Source organism: Vicia villosa, linkage group LG3 (genome assembly GCF_029867415.1).
Source record: "Vicia villosa cultivar HV-30 ecotype Madison, WI linkage group LG3, Vvil1.0, whole genome shotgun sequence".
In the NCBI taxonomy this organism is placed as follows: Eukaryota; Viridiplantae; Streptophyta; class Magnoliopsida; order Fabales; family Fabaceae; genus Vicia; species Vicia villosa.
Window position 1 is genome coordinate 164,873,026 of NC_081182.1, and position 16,233 is coordinate 164,889,258.

The 16,233-nt window shown below is 31.8% G+C and overlaps 2 protein-coding genes across 2 annotated transcripts; both read right to left on the reverse strand.

Annotated features, from left to right (window-relative positions):
- Window positions 1-4,429: 4,429 nt before the first annotated feature.
- Window positions 4,430-5,291, reverse strand: LOC131656865 (putative pectinesterase/pectinesterase inhibitor 26). The gene has a single exon (XM_058926449.1). The coding sequence runs from the start codon at window positions 5,254-5,256 to the stop codon at window positions 4,570-4,572; it is 687 nt and encodes a 228-aa protein (XP_058782432.1). The 5' UTR covers window positions 5,257-5,291; the 3' UTR covers window positions 4,430-4,569.
- A 6,596-nt stretch (window positions 5,292-11,887) lies between these two features.
- Window positions 11,888-15,141, reverse strand: LOC131662560 (NAC domain-containing protein 78-like). The gene is made up of 2 exons (XM_058932375.1): window positions 14,554-15,141; window positions 11,888-13,426 (listed from the first exon to the last, which is right to left on the reverse strand). The coding sequence occupies exons 1-2, from the start codon at window positions 14,983-14,985 to the stop codon at window positions 12,125-12,127; spliced, it is 1,734 nt and encodes a 577-aa protein (XP_058788358.1). The 5' UTR covers window positions 14,986-15,141; the 3' UTR covers window positions 11,888-12,124.
- Between the last annotated feature and the right edge of the window lie 1,092 nt (window positions 15,142-16,233).

Genomic DNA, 16,233 nt, shown 5'->3' on the forward strand with positions numbered 1-16,233 from the left:
CCTTCCTTGCTTCAGTCGAAGTAAGGGGAAAAGCTTGTGTGCGTCCACTCAAATTAGAGATGAATCTTCTCAAGAAGTTTATCTTTCCCAATAAAGATTGTAGTTCTTTCTTCGTGGATGGAGGCTTTGTTTCCATAATAGCCTTTGTTTTATTTTGATTAATTTCTATTCCCTTTTTGTGGACTACGAAGCCCAGGAAATCTCCAGCCTGCACAAAGAAAGCACACTTAAGGGGATTCATCTTTAAGCCATGTTTTCTCATTCTTTCGAATGATTGGCTCAGATGGTCAAGATGACTACAATATGAAATAGATTTTATGACAATGTCATCTATGTACACTTGCATAAATGTTTCTATAAAATCATGGAATATAGAATTCATTGCCCTTTGATAAGTTGCCCCAGCGTTTTTCATACCAAAAGGCATTACAACCCATTCGTAGGTGCCTATTGCCCCTGGACAACGGAAAGCTGTTTTGGACACATCTTTTTCTGCAATGAAGATTTGGTTGTACCCAGAATATCCATCCAACATACTTAGGTACTCGAAGCCTGCGGATGAATCTACTAGCATTACTGCCACAGGCATGGGATATTCATCTTTAGGGGTTGCTGCATTTAGATCGCGAAAATCTATACATACCCTTAATGAACCGTTCTTTTTAATAACAGGTACAATATTAGCAATCCATTCAACATACCTCGTAGTTCTAATGAACTTGCAACGGAGAAGTCTTTCGACCTCTGTTTTGATTTTCGAGAGAACTTCTGGTGCGAACCTCCGAGGAGTCTGCTTGATGGGCTTCTTCCCTTCTTTTATAAGTAACTTCAGTTCGACCAAATCTCTTCCTAAACCAGGCATTTCGTCGTAATCCCAGGAGAAACAATCCTTGTTTTCTTTTAGTAATGCAATAACCTTTGACTTCAAAGTTGGCCCTAACTTTGCACTAATGTATGTCACCCTCTTCTGACTTTCGTCTCCAAGATTTACTTCTTCGAGTGGGTCCTGAGCCAACATCTTTATGTTTGACTCCATTGGATCTTTCTCGAATCCCAAGGCCTCTTCATCATATATTGCATCCAGCCTTTGATGTATTTCTTCGCCTGAAACCTTCACTTCTTGAACTATGTCGTCAGAAGGTTGAGGGATACAATGTATCCTAGGGCCTTGTGCTTCTACCTCTTTCTGAGTTGCTTCAACAGTCATATTTGATAGTTCGGCTTCGAGAGCCGCCTTTCTTTTGTTCTCGGCTATGTAAGCCAAAATCTTTTCGAAGAAGGATGACTCGGGCATAATTACCCTCTTCATCCCAGCCAGTTGGTCGTATTAGTGGTATTCCTTCGACAGGTTCTGTGTCATCTGGACTGTCCATTATTTCCCCATTCCACTGAAATCCATTTGGGTGTAAGGATAAATAGTATAAAGCATTCTTATTTGGGGTGTATATATATCTTCCGCTGCATGGCACGGCCCTATGTTGGCCAGATTTCTATCGAAACTGGTCTTGTTGACTTGGTTAACTTCAGCCATGTAGTAACTTTGATCTCCTTCAATGTTTTCCACTATTACGATCAACTCGGAAACAGAAGGATCAATGGTCATCAGACGTTACAAGCCATTGATGGAGTCAGTTACGCATGACTAATGAAGATGTTACATTACTTATGGACGGTTACAAGCGTTACAAAGCTGCCTAATGGTCATTAGACCAATGATTTCACTATAAAAGGGGCTCACACCTAAGGGATAAGGAAAACCTAATTCTTGGGTGCACGCATTCCATAATCGTGTCACCTGAATCCCCCAATCCATTCAATATCTTCCTCCGAAGCGTACGTCAGGGAGAAAGATATCCTAAACGGTTGCGACCTCATCGGATTTACTTTCGAGATATATTTCAAACGTGTTTTACTGGAACAAATTGTAATTCCTCAAATGAATTGTAGGTGTTGTGAGCAGATTTATGCAAAAATATAAATTGTTAGATATGCAACCACTTAAAAGGATCCTGAGATAAGTGCGAGGCATAATTGACAATAAACCTGGAGGTGAAAAGGCAAGTTGATTGGTTTTTGTGATTTATATTAGTGTAAAGAAAAAATAGAAATGAGAATAATAGAGTATGTGTTCAAACTATACAAATCATCATTCTCATAGTGTCCTAAAAATCCTTGTTAAGTGAAATGAAGATAGAAAAGGAAGAATAACTAGAACTCATGGTAGACGACAAATCAACCATCAATCTTATTAAAAATTTCATAGATCATAGGAAGAGAAAGCACATAGACATGACATTCCATTTTCTTAACTAAGCAAGGAAAATATCATTCTGATGTATTTCAAAATAGATGATCAAGTTACAGTTAAAAAAAAAATCAATATACTTAGTGTAGAAAGTTAGAATTAAGGGAAAGTTGAAATTTAACTCAAATTAAACGGTTTATGTGAGCTTTGTGTTGTGTAAGGAACAAACTAACCAGGTTGGTTATGATTTATTAGTGTCTTGCAAACCCAATTCATGGAACGTATACACAATAATAATTTGGCTTAATTGCAATTTTAGTCCCCCTATTTTCTCTTTTTTTGAGTTTTAATCCCCTCATTTTAAAATTCATGTTTTTGGTCCCTTTTTCATGTTTTTATTTGGATTTTAGTCCCTCAATCAAATTGAAGCTATTTTTTATTGACATGACATTCTTATTGATGATGTGTCAATGACACATGTACTCAAAATTTTCCATGTCATTTCCATAATTTATATTATTTTTTATTTATATTAATAATATTTTGTATTCATATTAAACTCTCCCAAAAAGAATTTAAAGGAGAGATTTTTAACTATTTTCATTAAAATAGATAAATTAATATATTATTTTATTAAAATATAAAAAATTAGTAAGAAATCACATTTAAATGTTTTTCAAACTTATATATTAAAAAGTAGTTATAATAATTCTGGTCAATAATTATTATTTTACAATAATAATAAAAACTTATTCCAATAAAAATATATATTTCCATAATGTTCTTCACGCTCTCATGTTACTCGTTGATCTTAGAGGTGATTTGGCTAAAACGAATCAGGATTGAGGATGAGTGAGGGAGCAAGAAATTGTTGTTCATGGTTCAAAACCCAGATCTGAAAAAATTGTGGAAAACTCCGCCTCTGTTTGGTAGCCTAGTGAATCCCCGCCACCGTGCGTGAACAACCATTTTTACCGTCACTTTCCACCGTGATTTCCTTTATCTCCAAACACAGTCTCAGATCTCTGAAAAATTCTGGAAAACTCAAATCTCTGGGAAAAAATTGGAAAATCCAGATCTCTGGACAAAAAGATGAAGTCCAAAACAAAACTTCATTTCATCAAACGATGGCTAAAAATCAAAATGGAGATCTCAAAAGTCAAAAGATTGTGCTGCTGACGATTCAAAATCAAAACGATGGTGATAAAGCTTTGTCAGGAGGATGAGAGTTTTTTTGGGAGTGGTACTCAGTAGATTTCATAGAAGTGAAAAAGTATGATGAATGATTTTTAAAAACTCACAAACTGGGTTATTTAAAAACAATTGTGAAGGTTATTTAAAAACTGGGTGATACATAGGGCCTGTTTGTGAGTTTTTTCTTTAATGATTTTTGAGTTTGTGGGTTATTTGAGTTTTTAAGTTAATCAAATGTTAAAATAATATCTTTCTAAATATTATTATATTTTTATGGAAATATATGATTAGTTATTATTATTAATATTATTATTTTATTATTATTATTAATTATATAAATAAAATATTATTAATATGAATAAAAATAATATAAATTAAATAAATGACATGGATAAAATCTGAGTACAAGTGTCATTGACACATCATCAATAAGAATGTGATGTCAATAAAAAATAGTTTTAATTTGGTTGAGGGACTAAAATCCAAAAACAAACATGAAAAAGGGACTAAAAATCTGAATTTTAAAACAAGGGGATTAAAATTCAAAAAAAAAAGGAAAATAGGGGGACTAATATTGCAATTAAGTCTAATAATTTATATGATCACGAATGATAGTGCAATAAACATAATTAATTTTGAATTCAATTCTTTCTCTTCTCCATATCTTATAATTACAATCAACAAACAAACGTGCCTTATTGGTAGAGACTATCTAAAATAAAAGTCCTTCCATTGGAATTCTAGTCTTCATAGACTAATTGACGAAACTTTTAAGAATAAGAGAATAAATTAAAATCTAAAAAAAAAAAATCTAATTTAAGAATTATAAATATTGGAATAGAAAGGAATTTATCCACATAAAAAAAACTTTTCAATAAAAACAACAATAATAGTGAGTTAGAAAACCCATTGGTGAATTTTGACATGTTAATTAAGATCTCCCAATTCACAAGGATCATCAAGAACCAATCAATAACCAATGAAAAGATGTTAAACAAGCATGAAATCAATCCATTCCCCAGAAATACAAATATACATATAGTTACAATCATATTCAAACACAAGAGTAAACAAATTTCACAATTATTATTTTTACAATATAAATAAACAAGAAAGAATATGAATTTTTTTTAGTGAATTGGTAACAAATTGTTTATATTAGCCACAATAGCCAAACTATTGCTGGTATACTCATTTGATTTCTGCATCATTTTCTTTACCTTTTCAAGGGTATCCAAAGAAACCCCAACTTCTTCTATCCCATCAACGCACGTTTGTTGATCCGTCAACGCGGCACTAACCCACGTCTGAATATCTTTAATTTTCCCCTCCGTCAACGTAACGGCACCGTCAGGAACCGTCGAAACAGACTCGTTGAGTCGACTCACCGCGTTGTTTATTAGTTCCTTGCAATCATCGAGCGCGCGTTTGTCGGAATCGGCTTTTAGCGATGAAGCGAGATTGAGTTTGGAGAGTTCGGCGACGGAGGCGAGGATGGAGAGTTTGAGGATGGAGTTTGGGTTGGTGAGGTTTTCTGAGGAGGGAGATAGAGCGGTGAAGCATGAGTCGGGGAAGCGAGTTACGTTGCAAATGGATCTGATTGAGTTGGCTGATTTGAGGGGGGTTTGTGAGTCGGTGTGGTGGAAGAAGAGGGTGAAGGATAAAGTGAGGGTTAGGAAGAAGATGGTGATGATGATGATGGAAATTGTGGCGATGAGGGGTTTGGAGATTTCGTGGCGATGCTGTTGCTGTGTTTGTTGATCTTCGAGGTTGGTTTCAACTTTGTCGTAGCCTTTGAAAATTTTGAGAGAATCCATTGCTTGCTTTTTTTGGTCTTTGGGGTTATTGGAGGAGTTTCATGTTATTTATTTCAACAAAATATGAAGAAAAAAATTAATATATTTAATTATATAACTATATTATTTCATCAATTTAAGAAAAATAGTTTTTAGAAATATTTTGATCCTTAGAAAAACTAAAATAATACTCCCCCCGGTCTCGAATATAAGCAAATTTGCAAAAAAACTCACCCTTTAAGGAGAATATTTCAATGCATTTAATTTTTAACGTCTTTCTAATTTTATCCCTATATTTTGCTTTGGAAATTGTTGCAAACATTTAAAATGTAAAAAATTATAGGGGTATATTTGGAAAAGTGACATTGAATGTAATAAAGTTTTTTTTTTTTGCTTATATTTAAGACCATGGTAAAAAAAATTTGTTTATATTTGAGACCGGAGGGAGTAGAATTGTCGTCTCGTCTATATGAAAAAAATATGCACAACTGTATAATCAAGAAAAATAGTCTATCCTGGGACGAGGTGGCTAGCTGCGTCAAGGTGAAATCGCTTCGGTCCCACTTATATCAAAGATCTCAACGTGGGGTCGTCTGATCAAGTCGCCCACACTTAGGCCGCATGCCAACCCGCCAAGACATGGGTAAACTAGACAACGCCCTTAAAAGGTCGTTACCAACATATTTAACCGACAATTTCCTAATTAATGAGTATTATAAATAGAACCATCCTCTTCTAAAGAGAAGCAGGCAATCCTTATACAAGAAACACTTACAAACTTCTCTGCAACCTCTCCCGACCAGTATCCAGGTGGTTATCAATATTGTTCATCAAGAACAGTTGGCACCGTATATAGAAAAAGGTAAAACTTTTCTACTTTCACATCAAAATTGCGAGTAGACCTAGCTTACGCCTCCAAAATCGGAACGACAGCATCAACACAGGCTAACAGGACGAAATGGAATAATTGGCCACGACGGTAGATTTGTTGCGCTAACAAAATAATCAACTCTTGGGCACGATCTACGACTTGCACCAAAATCAATAAAGAAGTTTCGTGGTGGTGATATTGCTGTGTTTGTTGATCTTCAAGGTTGGTTTCCACTTTGTCGTAGCCTTTGAAAATTTTGTGAGATTCCACTGCTTTTTTGGTCTTTGGGGGATAACTAGAGAAGTTTCCTGTTATTTATTTGAACAAAATTCCTGTTATTTATTTGAACAAAATATGAAGAAAAACTTATAATCCTTATATTAATCTAAGAAAAATATTTTTTAAAAATATTTTGATCCTTATAAAAGCTAAAATAGTATAATTGCCATCTATATAAAAAAAATACACAAGTATTCCTTTATTTATTTATTTATTTATGCAAAAGAGTAAAACACATGTAACAATTTATAAGCAAAAGTTAAATTTTCATACTTATTAAAAAGTTTAAATTTTAAAACAGAATGACAAAAATTGTTTAGATTTAAAATAAAAGTGACCTCTTTTTTAAATTAAATAAAAATAAGGGATCAAAACTACAATTAAACTTAAAAATAAAAGTTAAATATTATTTGAATTTGATCGGATTTAATTTCTAAAGAGTCTAAAATAATTTTTTAAGTCTAACCAAAACAATTATATAATTTCTCTGCCCCGAAATATAAAAGAAAAAACAAAAAAAAAATTATTAAGAAAAGTATAAAATAATCATTTAATTTTTGGATTTAATAAAATTAAGTACTTAGAAAGATGTAAAAATAAATTGGATTGATTGTTGGTTATAGAAAATAGAGAATGTAAATTTAATACAATTTGCATTTAATTTTATCTTGAAAATAGAAAATATAATTTTTTTTTCTCTTATATTTTGCAACAAGAAGAATATATTTTTTTTCTCTTATATTTTAGATTCAACTCAATTTATTTGCACTTTTCAATTAGACGATTCAAATTTCTCCACTTAATAGTAACTCTAATGCAAACATCATCTATTTTATTTTTTAGTTGGCAAGGCAGTAACTCAAAATTGATATAATATAGAATAGGGTAATGCTAACAAGTGTCTTCGGAACATTCGTCAAGAAATTAAAAAGGTAAATTGAATTTTATTTAATAAAATAAAAGATATGTTTTAACCCAAAATATATGTATTCAATGCATTAAAAACATAAATAATTAGTTTTTTAAAGAATGTTGTGTATGTTCAAATACAATAAATTTATGATATTTTCTTTATTTGAAATGCTTACCCAATATCTCATACACTCCTAAACATGATCCTATAGAATAATAATAAGACATAGCTGGAAATTTTCTGAAAATATGTTTAATTATATTATTCAGTTTAAAGTTGTTTGCGGTAGTCCTTGACCCCAAAAAAATTGTTAGTGGTAAATGAATTAATTATATCTTTGACTTTGAGTACATTGGTCTCAAACAATAGTCTTAGACGTGTGGTTGAAAATAAACGATCTTGCTTATAAAGTATTAAGACATAGATAGCTTCCTTAAGATGAAAGTTTCATATGGAATTTAAAAAATACACACCTACTTGAGTTTTTATCATTAATTCTATTGATGTATATTGTTTTTATTAAACTATTATTTACTTTTGAGTGAGATCATATTACTAAATTTTACAATAGTAAAATATATAAATTATAATATTCGGCAGATTTAAAGAGTCAATTTATAGATTTTTAAATATATATTTAGATAATTTCTTGAGTTTGTTGATAGAAGATGAATAGATATGTGTTTGTGTTTAGGAGATTGTGTATTGGTATTGTCTAATTTTAAATAAATTAAATTACTAAACCTTAAATAAAATATTTATTTAAACGTTCTCTCATCAACATTTTAAAATGCACCTTATAATATATGTGCAAGTTCAACGCGGCCTCAAACTTAGTCACAAAAAGACATGATAATTAATGACCAAAAGATTACGTTCAAATAAACGGAACAGGACCGTTAATTGATTTAAGAATATTCTCATTTATGACACTCAATTTAATAGTATAAATAAGATTCGCTTAATATATTATATTTTTCATAATTTGTAATTATTTAAACAACTAAACTATATTTTTCAAATATAAATAACACTTATTTAAATCTTTAAAATAAAGTTGTATTAATTTTACAATATCCTCCGTATCATTTTGTTATTATCCTCCCTATCACTTTGTTATTAGTTAAAATAAAAATTCAAAACCTATCATAGCACCGTGACTGCATAAAGCAACGGTGGTATACTAAAAACATTATAAATATATTTAAATATTAATATTTTTTTGAAATATGTGGCTTCTCAAATCTATACTAGTACCACCCATAATGGTGCTTTAATGGTCATCCACAAGACAGGTATATGAAGAGAAATGATATGCCTACACTTAATTTGACATATACACCGTATGAAAATACGGTCCAATATACTTTTTGCCTTTTAATTATTATTTTATGCATGTTTGGAATTTGTGCCACACAAGAAATGAAACCAAATTAATACAGTGTAAGCATACGATGTTAATATTTTGGTGTAGTGATAGCATTGCTCGTATATGAATGACCATAATAACCAAACAAGGACAAATGGTCTAAAAAAAATTTATATAAAAATACTAAATGATAGTTAGGGTAATTGTTCACGTTTTTTGTGTGGCAACACTCGTGTAAGACTTTAGAGAAGTCATTTCCTTTTCATTGAATAAATAAAAAATAAATTCTTCGTTCAAAATACTTTGTTTGTCTTGATAATTAACATTTGACATCAGAGTATACTTTGTTTGTCTTGATAATTAACATTTGACATCAGAGTTTTGAAAGGAGCCTAGATTGAAACGACGATCTTCAAAGAACATCCGCAATGATATTGAATGGAACAGTAAAAGATTTGTTCAACCAGTAAATTTCAAATCCTGATGGTCATTATGTTCATTGGAATATGTTGAAGGACAATTTGTTGAGATCAAAATAATATTGAGGACTGATTGAAGGAATTCCGGAAGTAAGAGATAAAACAGCCTTGACTGTGGCACACTTAAAGGCGAGAAGCAACATTACTAAATTTTGCAAATAATTGATCGAGTTGCAAATAATTGTCATTAAAAAAGAAGTATCAAGCCACTAGTAGAGTCAAGCGGGCTCAACTACTAGTTCTTCATAAAGAGTTTGAAATTCTGTACATGAAAGCTGGAGAATTTGTCATGTATTTTGCAAGAACATTGGAAATTGCAAACCGAATGAGAACTCATGGAGAGAAGATGGAAAATGTTAGAATTATAAAGATTATACGCTCTATGACCTCTAAGTTTGATTAATTGTATGTTCAATAGAAGAATCCAATGACATTGGCACTATATTAGAAGTTGAGTTGCAAAGTTCACTATTGGTGCATGAGCAACGCATGTCAAATCACATTGAGGAAGAAAAAGCTCTAAAAAATTTCTATGAAAGAAACAGAGGAAGAGGAAGAGGAAGGGGAATGGTCGTGGCACTAGAAGAGAAACAGAGGAAGAGGAAAGGGAATAGTCTTGTCAAATTCATGATCCAAAAAGAGGGACTAATTGTTGTTGTTAAGATGTTTGGAAATCAAATGTTTCAACTAAAAACCGAAACATTTAACAATCAGACTTGTCTCAAAGTATCTGTTTCTGATCCTCGTGGATGTGACACTATAGGTTTGGATATTTAAACTTCAATGAACTTAGACCTTTGCAATAAAAAGAAATGAGAATAAGGCTTTTCGCAATCATGCATGTGAATAATGTGTGGTCCAAATGGTGCAACATAGAGATGAGCAAATGGAGAGCTAGTCAAGTACTTAAAATGGTGTACTTAAACATGTGTAGTCCAATGAATCCAACTTCCAATAATAATAAAAGGTACTTCATAACTTTTACCGATGACTTTAGTAGATAAATATGGGTATACTTTCTTAAAGAAAAATATGAATGAATCAATTGAAATGTTTAGGAAATGTAAAGCAAGAGTTGAGAAGGAGACAACAACATATATATGCTCAAGAGGTATTGGAAAGTTTAAAATGGACGATTTCAATCTCGTTCAAATTCTTATAAAAAGTATACACTACAAGACCCATGGGAATATTGAATTCCTACAATTAAAACCTTCGAATAAAAATAGAAGAACACTGCATAAATACATTTTTTGGGAATAAAAATATATTTGAATCATTTTTTAAAACTTAAATCAAACTTGAAAATATTGTATTTCCGTAGCAATATTCCCGAAAATATTTTTCCCAACTTTGAAACAAACACATCCTCTGTTTTTCTTGATAATTAACGGTTATTAGAAGACCAGGCTTAAATAAGCTGGATCTACATCTCATAATAAGCAATTCAAATGGGTTTCTCATACTAATTAGATAAAGTAAAATAAAAATTCAAAAGGGAAGAACATGTTACTAATCATAATAAATCTAAAATTTCGGACAAATTGGAAGTGCTTCTGGTATAAAAGGTTACTTGAGGAAAGAGTGTAGTGGAATTCAATTTGTAATCTTTGATGAAATGGCATGGGAACATTCAAGCCTTTTTTCACATCACAGTGCAGCTCTCTTTTAAGGGAATTGCAGTGAAGAAAACTCTTACATGACAAGCGCAATTTGACTGCACTAATGTCTCACCAACCATATACAATTCTACAGTATAATGGTTTATTTCATCCCATAAGCTTATCAAAGGATGTTGCATCTAGAGGAGTCAAAAATTTCCATTCCCCTCAACTTCCTCTGGAATGAAAAATCCAACAAAGGAATTTCAAAACACTATACATGGTAGATGGATTTTGACTTTCACAACAGTCAAGATCAAAGTGTTTACCAGGAAACAAGTTTAGATAGTCCCTGTTCTCACATAATTCTACATTCTGACAATCTGTCTCTAATCAGGCTATTAAATTCGCAATTGATCAGTATAACTCAAGAATCAAGATGCCTTCAACCAATCAACTATAAGAATACTGCACATGCACTCTCTCTCTTCTGCATTTAACCTAAATTTTTAACCTAACATTCAATCTAAAATCAAGATTCAACATGTAACAGCCAACAAGAATGAAATAATATTAAAAAATATCAAATCAATCTAAATATTTCAAGAGTCGTAAAAACAAATAAACATTCAACAAGAAAATTTCAACCTAACAAATCAACATTCGACCTAACAAATAAACATTCAACAAGAAAATTTCAACCCAACAAATCAACGTTTGACCTAACAAACTAACATTCAACTAAGAAAATCATAAAACAGAACATAACAATAGGAATAAAAATTAGAAAAACAAAACAACCTAAAGTTACCTAACATAGAAGAGAGATGCCTGGATGCGCTGCACCAGAAAAAAAAGTGCACGGCAGACAAAACTGATCAGGAGAAAACAGAGGTCGAAGGAGATCTCAAGAGAGAAGATTGTTTATGTTTTTTGTAATTTTTAATCATAACTAAGGGTAGTTCTGTAATTTCACCTATAAAAAAATATTTGGGAGGACTGCAGCTGTTCCAATCTGCTTCAATTTTTCCTTCCTCAAATGTGAGGTTATGAAATGGAGCTACTAACTAATTTCATTTTAGAATTCTTAAAACACTAATTTCATTTTAGAATTATTAAAACACTATCAAAGGTATATAGTGACTACTAAGTATAACTAAATGTATCAAAGTATAATTCTGTTTGCACTCTGAAGCCAAAAAAAATAAAAAATATGCAGGCACATAAGTTACAACGGATGAATAATGTTAAAATCGGTATGACCAAATTACCGAAAGAAATCTACAAAGTCATGGAATCCTAATCATTCAATAAGTGCCATCGACAGAAAGATACTTAACTGACTGGATTATTGTATCATAGTCAACCTTGCATTTGTCATTTAACAGTATACATGAAGCTTCCAATCTTGAAACTCAAAGATAGAATCACAACTGAGAAACCCATCAAGAAAACCCAACCATGTGATAACATAAATGCAGTTTTGCTACAGACCAAGCCAGAAGTAGGCACCAGAGTTGCAGAGTTAACATCAGTTTGGGGAAACCCAGAAGACATAATGGTGTGAAAACCTCCATTCTTGCCCACCATCCAATCCATCGCATTGTCTCCAAAAGTAATGTCTGTAATGCTGATCATACTCATACCTGCTGTAATATGGGCTGAATTGGAAGACCCAATAGCAAACTCCTTAGTAGGAAACTCTGAAGCAAATGCAGGTGGAGCAGGAATGCGAGCCAACAAATTATTGGCTTGCTTTACAAAAGCATTTGCATCTCCAGAGATCCAATTGGACACCTTCAAATCCTCCTTTGGCAAAACGTTTTCATTACTAGACTGTTCATCAAAAACATGTTTGTTTGCCAAAATACTACCATTGGTTTCGCCTTCCATATTCTGCTGCTCAATGAAAGAAAGTCCATGATTGGCAATGGGGCTTTCACTCTCTACATTCAAAGGAGAATCAAAGCATATATATTTGGAAATATCTTCATCGGGGCATGTAAGGTACTCATCTAAGATTGCAGCAACAGAAGGATCTACCTCGGAGGGAATAACCCCGTCAAGATTCTTAACATCATTGGCATCCACGTATTCTTCATTCAAACTCATAAGATAACCGGAGGCATCAAAATATAGATCTGGATCCTCAGATTCAAAATTGAAATTCAGAGGAGTCTCATTATTGTTTGTCTCACCATTGTATCCATCTTGCACTGAATTAATATCCACACCATATAGATCAGCCATATTATTAGGCAGGCCAATCTGACTATCATAAATACCAAGAGCAGCTTCGACTTGTTTATGATCATTAACAAATGGTTGGGAATGGCTACTACACTCCCCATAACAGAAGTTCGATGGCAAGTCAGCACTTCCAAATGTAATACTAGTATCAAGCTCCTGGTCAAGGTCATTGGTTTCAAAATAATCATCATCAGTAGGAGCGGGCACTTTATCTTTTGAACGCTCGCTATCAACAGCTGTCAAGGGATACACCTGTTCATCAAACACTTGTAGTTTCAAAAGCTCATTATCAACAGGAGGCAAGGAATCCACCTGTCGCCCATCAATAATATTCTCCCATTCGGCCTCAACAAAGGGAGCCCCATACTTCTCCCCATTCTTAGGCCCCGGACCACTCTTCTCGAAGATCCTACACAGCACATAAGCATCCTTCTCCACCAAACCAAAGACAAATATCATCTCAAGTAAGAATCAAATCAAAACTCAATTCAATTAATTCAACACATAAATAACAATTAGAAAGAAAAAAAACTCATTCTAAATCATGGATACTCCAAAGTTAGTGTTGTACTCGTACCCGGTGGTTACTTGTAACGTACTCGTGCGTAAGACATAAGTACCAAATACTTACCGAAATTAATTTCCAAAATAAAAAATTTGGTACCTCATTTGGGTACTTTTTAAACACACCTAGAGTCTAATAAATAAGTATATATGTGTCTTCTACTATAAACAATTATAAAATTAGGTTTTATATTTTTGATGATGTTCATACTTTTCCTATTATAAGGTATATTCTTTACAATTTTTTTTAATATATAAATACCATGAATCTCACTCCTATAATGTGAATGTCATCTTTAAATCTTAATTTTTTATATTTATTTGTGATATAGTAAAACTTAGCTTTACCTTACAACAACAACAAAGTTGTATCCCACTAAAGTGGTATCCCACTAAGTGACATCGGCTACATGGATCAACTTCTGTCATAATGTTCTATCTAAGACCATACTTCTAATGAAATTATTAATCCATTTAGCTTTTTTTTAATAATTTCTCTTATAGTTTTTCGATGTTTTCCTTTATCTCAAGTTCAACTCCTCTCCATCTGAAATACTCTTCTTATCACGGAATATACGTGTTTTCTCTATACAAGACCAATCCACATAAGTCTATTTTCCACCATGTTATCTAAAAAATTAAGTATCCTTAACACATACCCTATAATGTATCTGTATTCATGCAACTTAGAATTTTCAATACCCCATAATGTTCTATCAAAGACCCTGCTTCTATCCAAATTGTAAACCTCTGAGATCTTTTTTAATAACTTCTCTTATCTTTTTTAATAACTTCTCTTATCGTTTTCTAGGTTTTCCTCTATCTTTAGGTGTTCGACTCCTCTCTACTTATCACAGAATCTACCTACAGGTTTTCTCTGCCCAAACCACCTTATCTAAAAATTAAATATCCTTAAACCATACCCTGTAGCGTATCTGTATTCATGCAACTTAGAATATTCACTATCTATCACTATTATAAATTTGTAATACCTGCACTCCAGCTTTGGCCAATTCTTCAGCAATCATCCTATACTCATGCATGACCCAATTGGTTCGATCACCATGTGGGGCCCGCCCTAAGTGATAAACAAGGGTCTTCTTCATTCCAACAGGGTCCTGCCCGTTCTTGATAAGGCGATCCTTTCCAGTAGTCTTCCAGTACCCTCTGTCAGTAGCACGATTTGTCCTTGAACTATTACCGTACTTCTTGTCCAGCACAGTGAAGAAGTACCATTCCAAATCCTTGTTCTTCAGCTTCGACAAACTGGGAAGATCCCATGGCTCGAACTTGTAGATGTCAACCACAGCAAGATGGTCGAAACGGAAAGGTAAGTGTCCGGTGAGCTTCCGCTTGAGGTAGAAACAAACGATCTCTTCATCGGTAGGGTGGAATCGGAAACCAGGAGCTTGGTAGATAGACATTAGATAGAGAATCGGGGAGGAAAGAAAAAGAGAGAAAACGAAAGTGATGAGAAAATTGGAAATTAGGGTTTTTCAATTGAAATGCGAGACATTTGGGCTTTTCAGGAGTGAGAAGTAAATTTGGTTTTGGTATTGAATGGTACTCTTAAAACCTAAGCAAAGATTTATTTTATCTATTACTAACAATATATAAAAAAATATATAAAAGTTATATACATGTGAAATTACTTTAATACCATAACTCATTTAATTTATAGTCCTTAATTTATGCCCCTACATGCCATTTCATAATAGTAATCATTACTATTAATTACTAATACATATCATTTTTTTTTTAAGCTGAAAAGTTGACTTAGTAGAAATTTGCATAAAGTTGTATATGTTTGCATTTATATCTAACTAGATATATGACCCGTGCGTTGCACGTGTATGTTTATAATTGTTACTTCAAATATTATTTCTCAAGAATTTAATTGGAGAATGATTCAATAAAAATTTGTATTTTCACATATAAAAGTGAATAAAATAATAAAATATATATTTATTTTTTACTAATGATGTTTATTTTTGTCTATTAGAATAATTAAATTTTTATAATAATAAGTAATATGATTTGTTTATCTTATTATCAATTATAATTATTATTATTAATAAATAAGTAATCCATCTTATCAACAAAACTTATAATGTTGTTTGGTTTATTATAACTTCAATATAAATTAATAAAAAAAAAAGAAAATTTTAATAGTGAGAGGGCAAGACTTTTCCCACTAAATTAACAAATGAAAGGAAAAAATAAAACAAATTCAAATATTTATTTCAAATAGTTATTTTAATCCTATACAATAAAATATTTCCATATGATAGGTATTTTAATCCAAAATGGTAGCAAATGAAATTGATAAATAATGAAGATAGAATTAAGAGTGGTTATAAAAGTGTGTAAGAATACAAAAAGACATACTATTTTATAACCATTTTCATAGACTCTATTATTAATACTATTATTATGACCTCTCATTTTTTAGCAGTTAATTATTTTACCAATTAATAAAAAAAATAGTAACGGATAAACAAATCTAAGTATTGCACTAAAATAAAATTTTTATGATACTCTTAATAAAGAGTTAAAGAGATGAAAAACCCAAAAAACCAAAAAGTGATGGTTGATTATGGAATATAAAGAGATTATTATAGATAATAATATTTTCCACCAAAATATACTATTACAATTAGAATTACAATTAA

Bases quoted from the DNA above. Each gene is read 5' to 3' on its own strand.
- LOC131662560 (XM_058932375.1), bottom strand. From the start codon at position 14,985: ATGTCTATCTACCAAGCTCCTGGTTTCCGATTCCACCCTACCGATGAA. The intron at 13,427-14,553 runs GTATTACAAATT...TTGGTGGAGAAG, and splicing joins TGGCCAAAGCTGGAGTGCAG to GATGCTTATGTGCTGTGTAG.
- LOC131656865 (XM_058926449.1), bottom strand. From the start codon at position 5,256: ATGGATTCTCTCAAAATTTTCAAAGGCTACGACAAAGTTGAAACCAAC.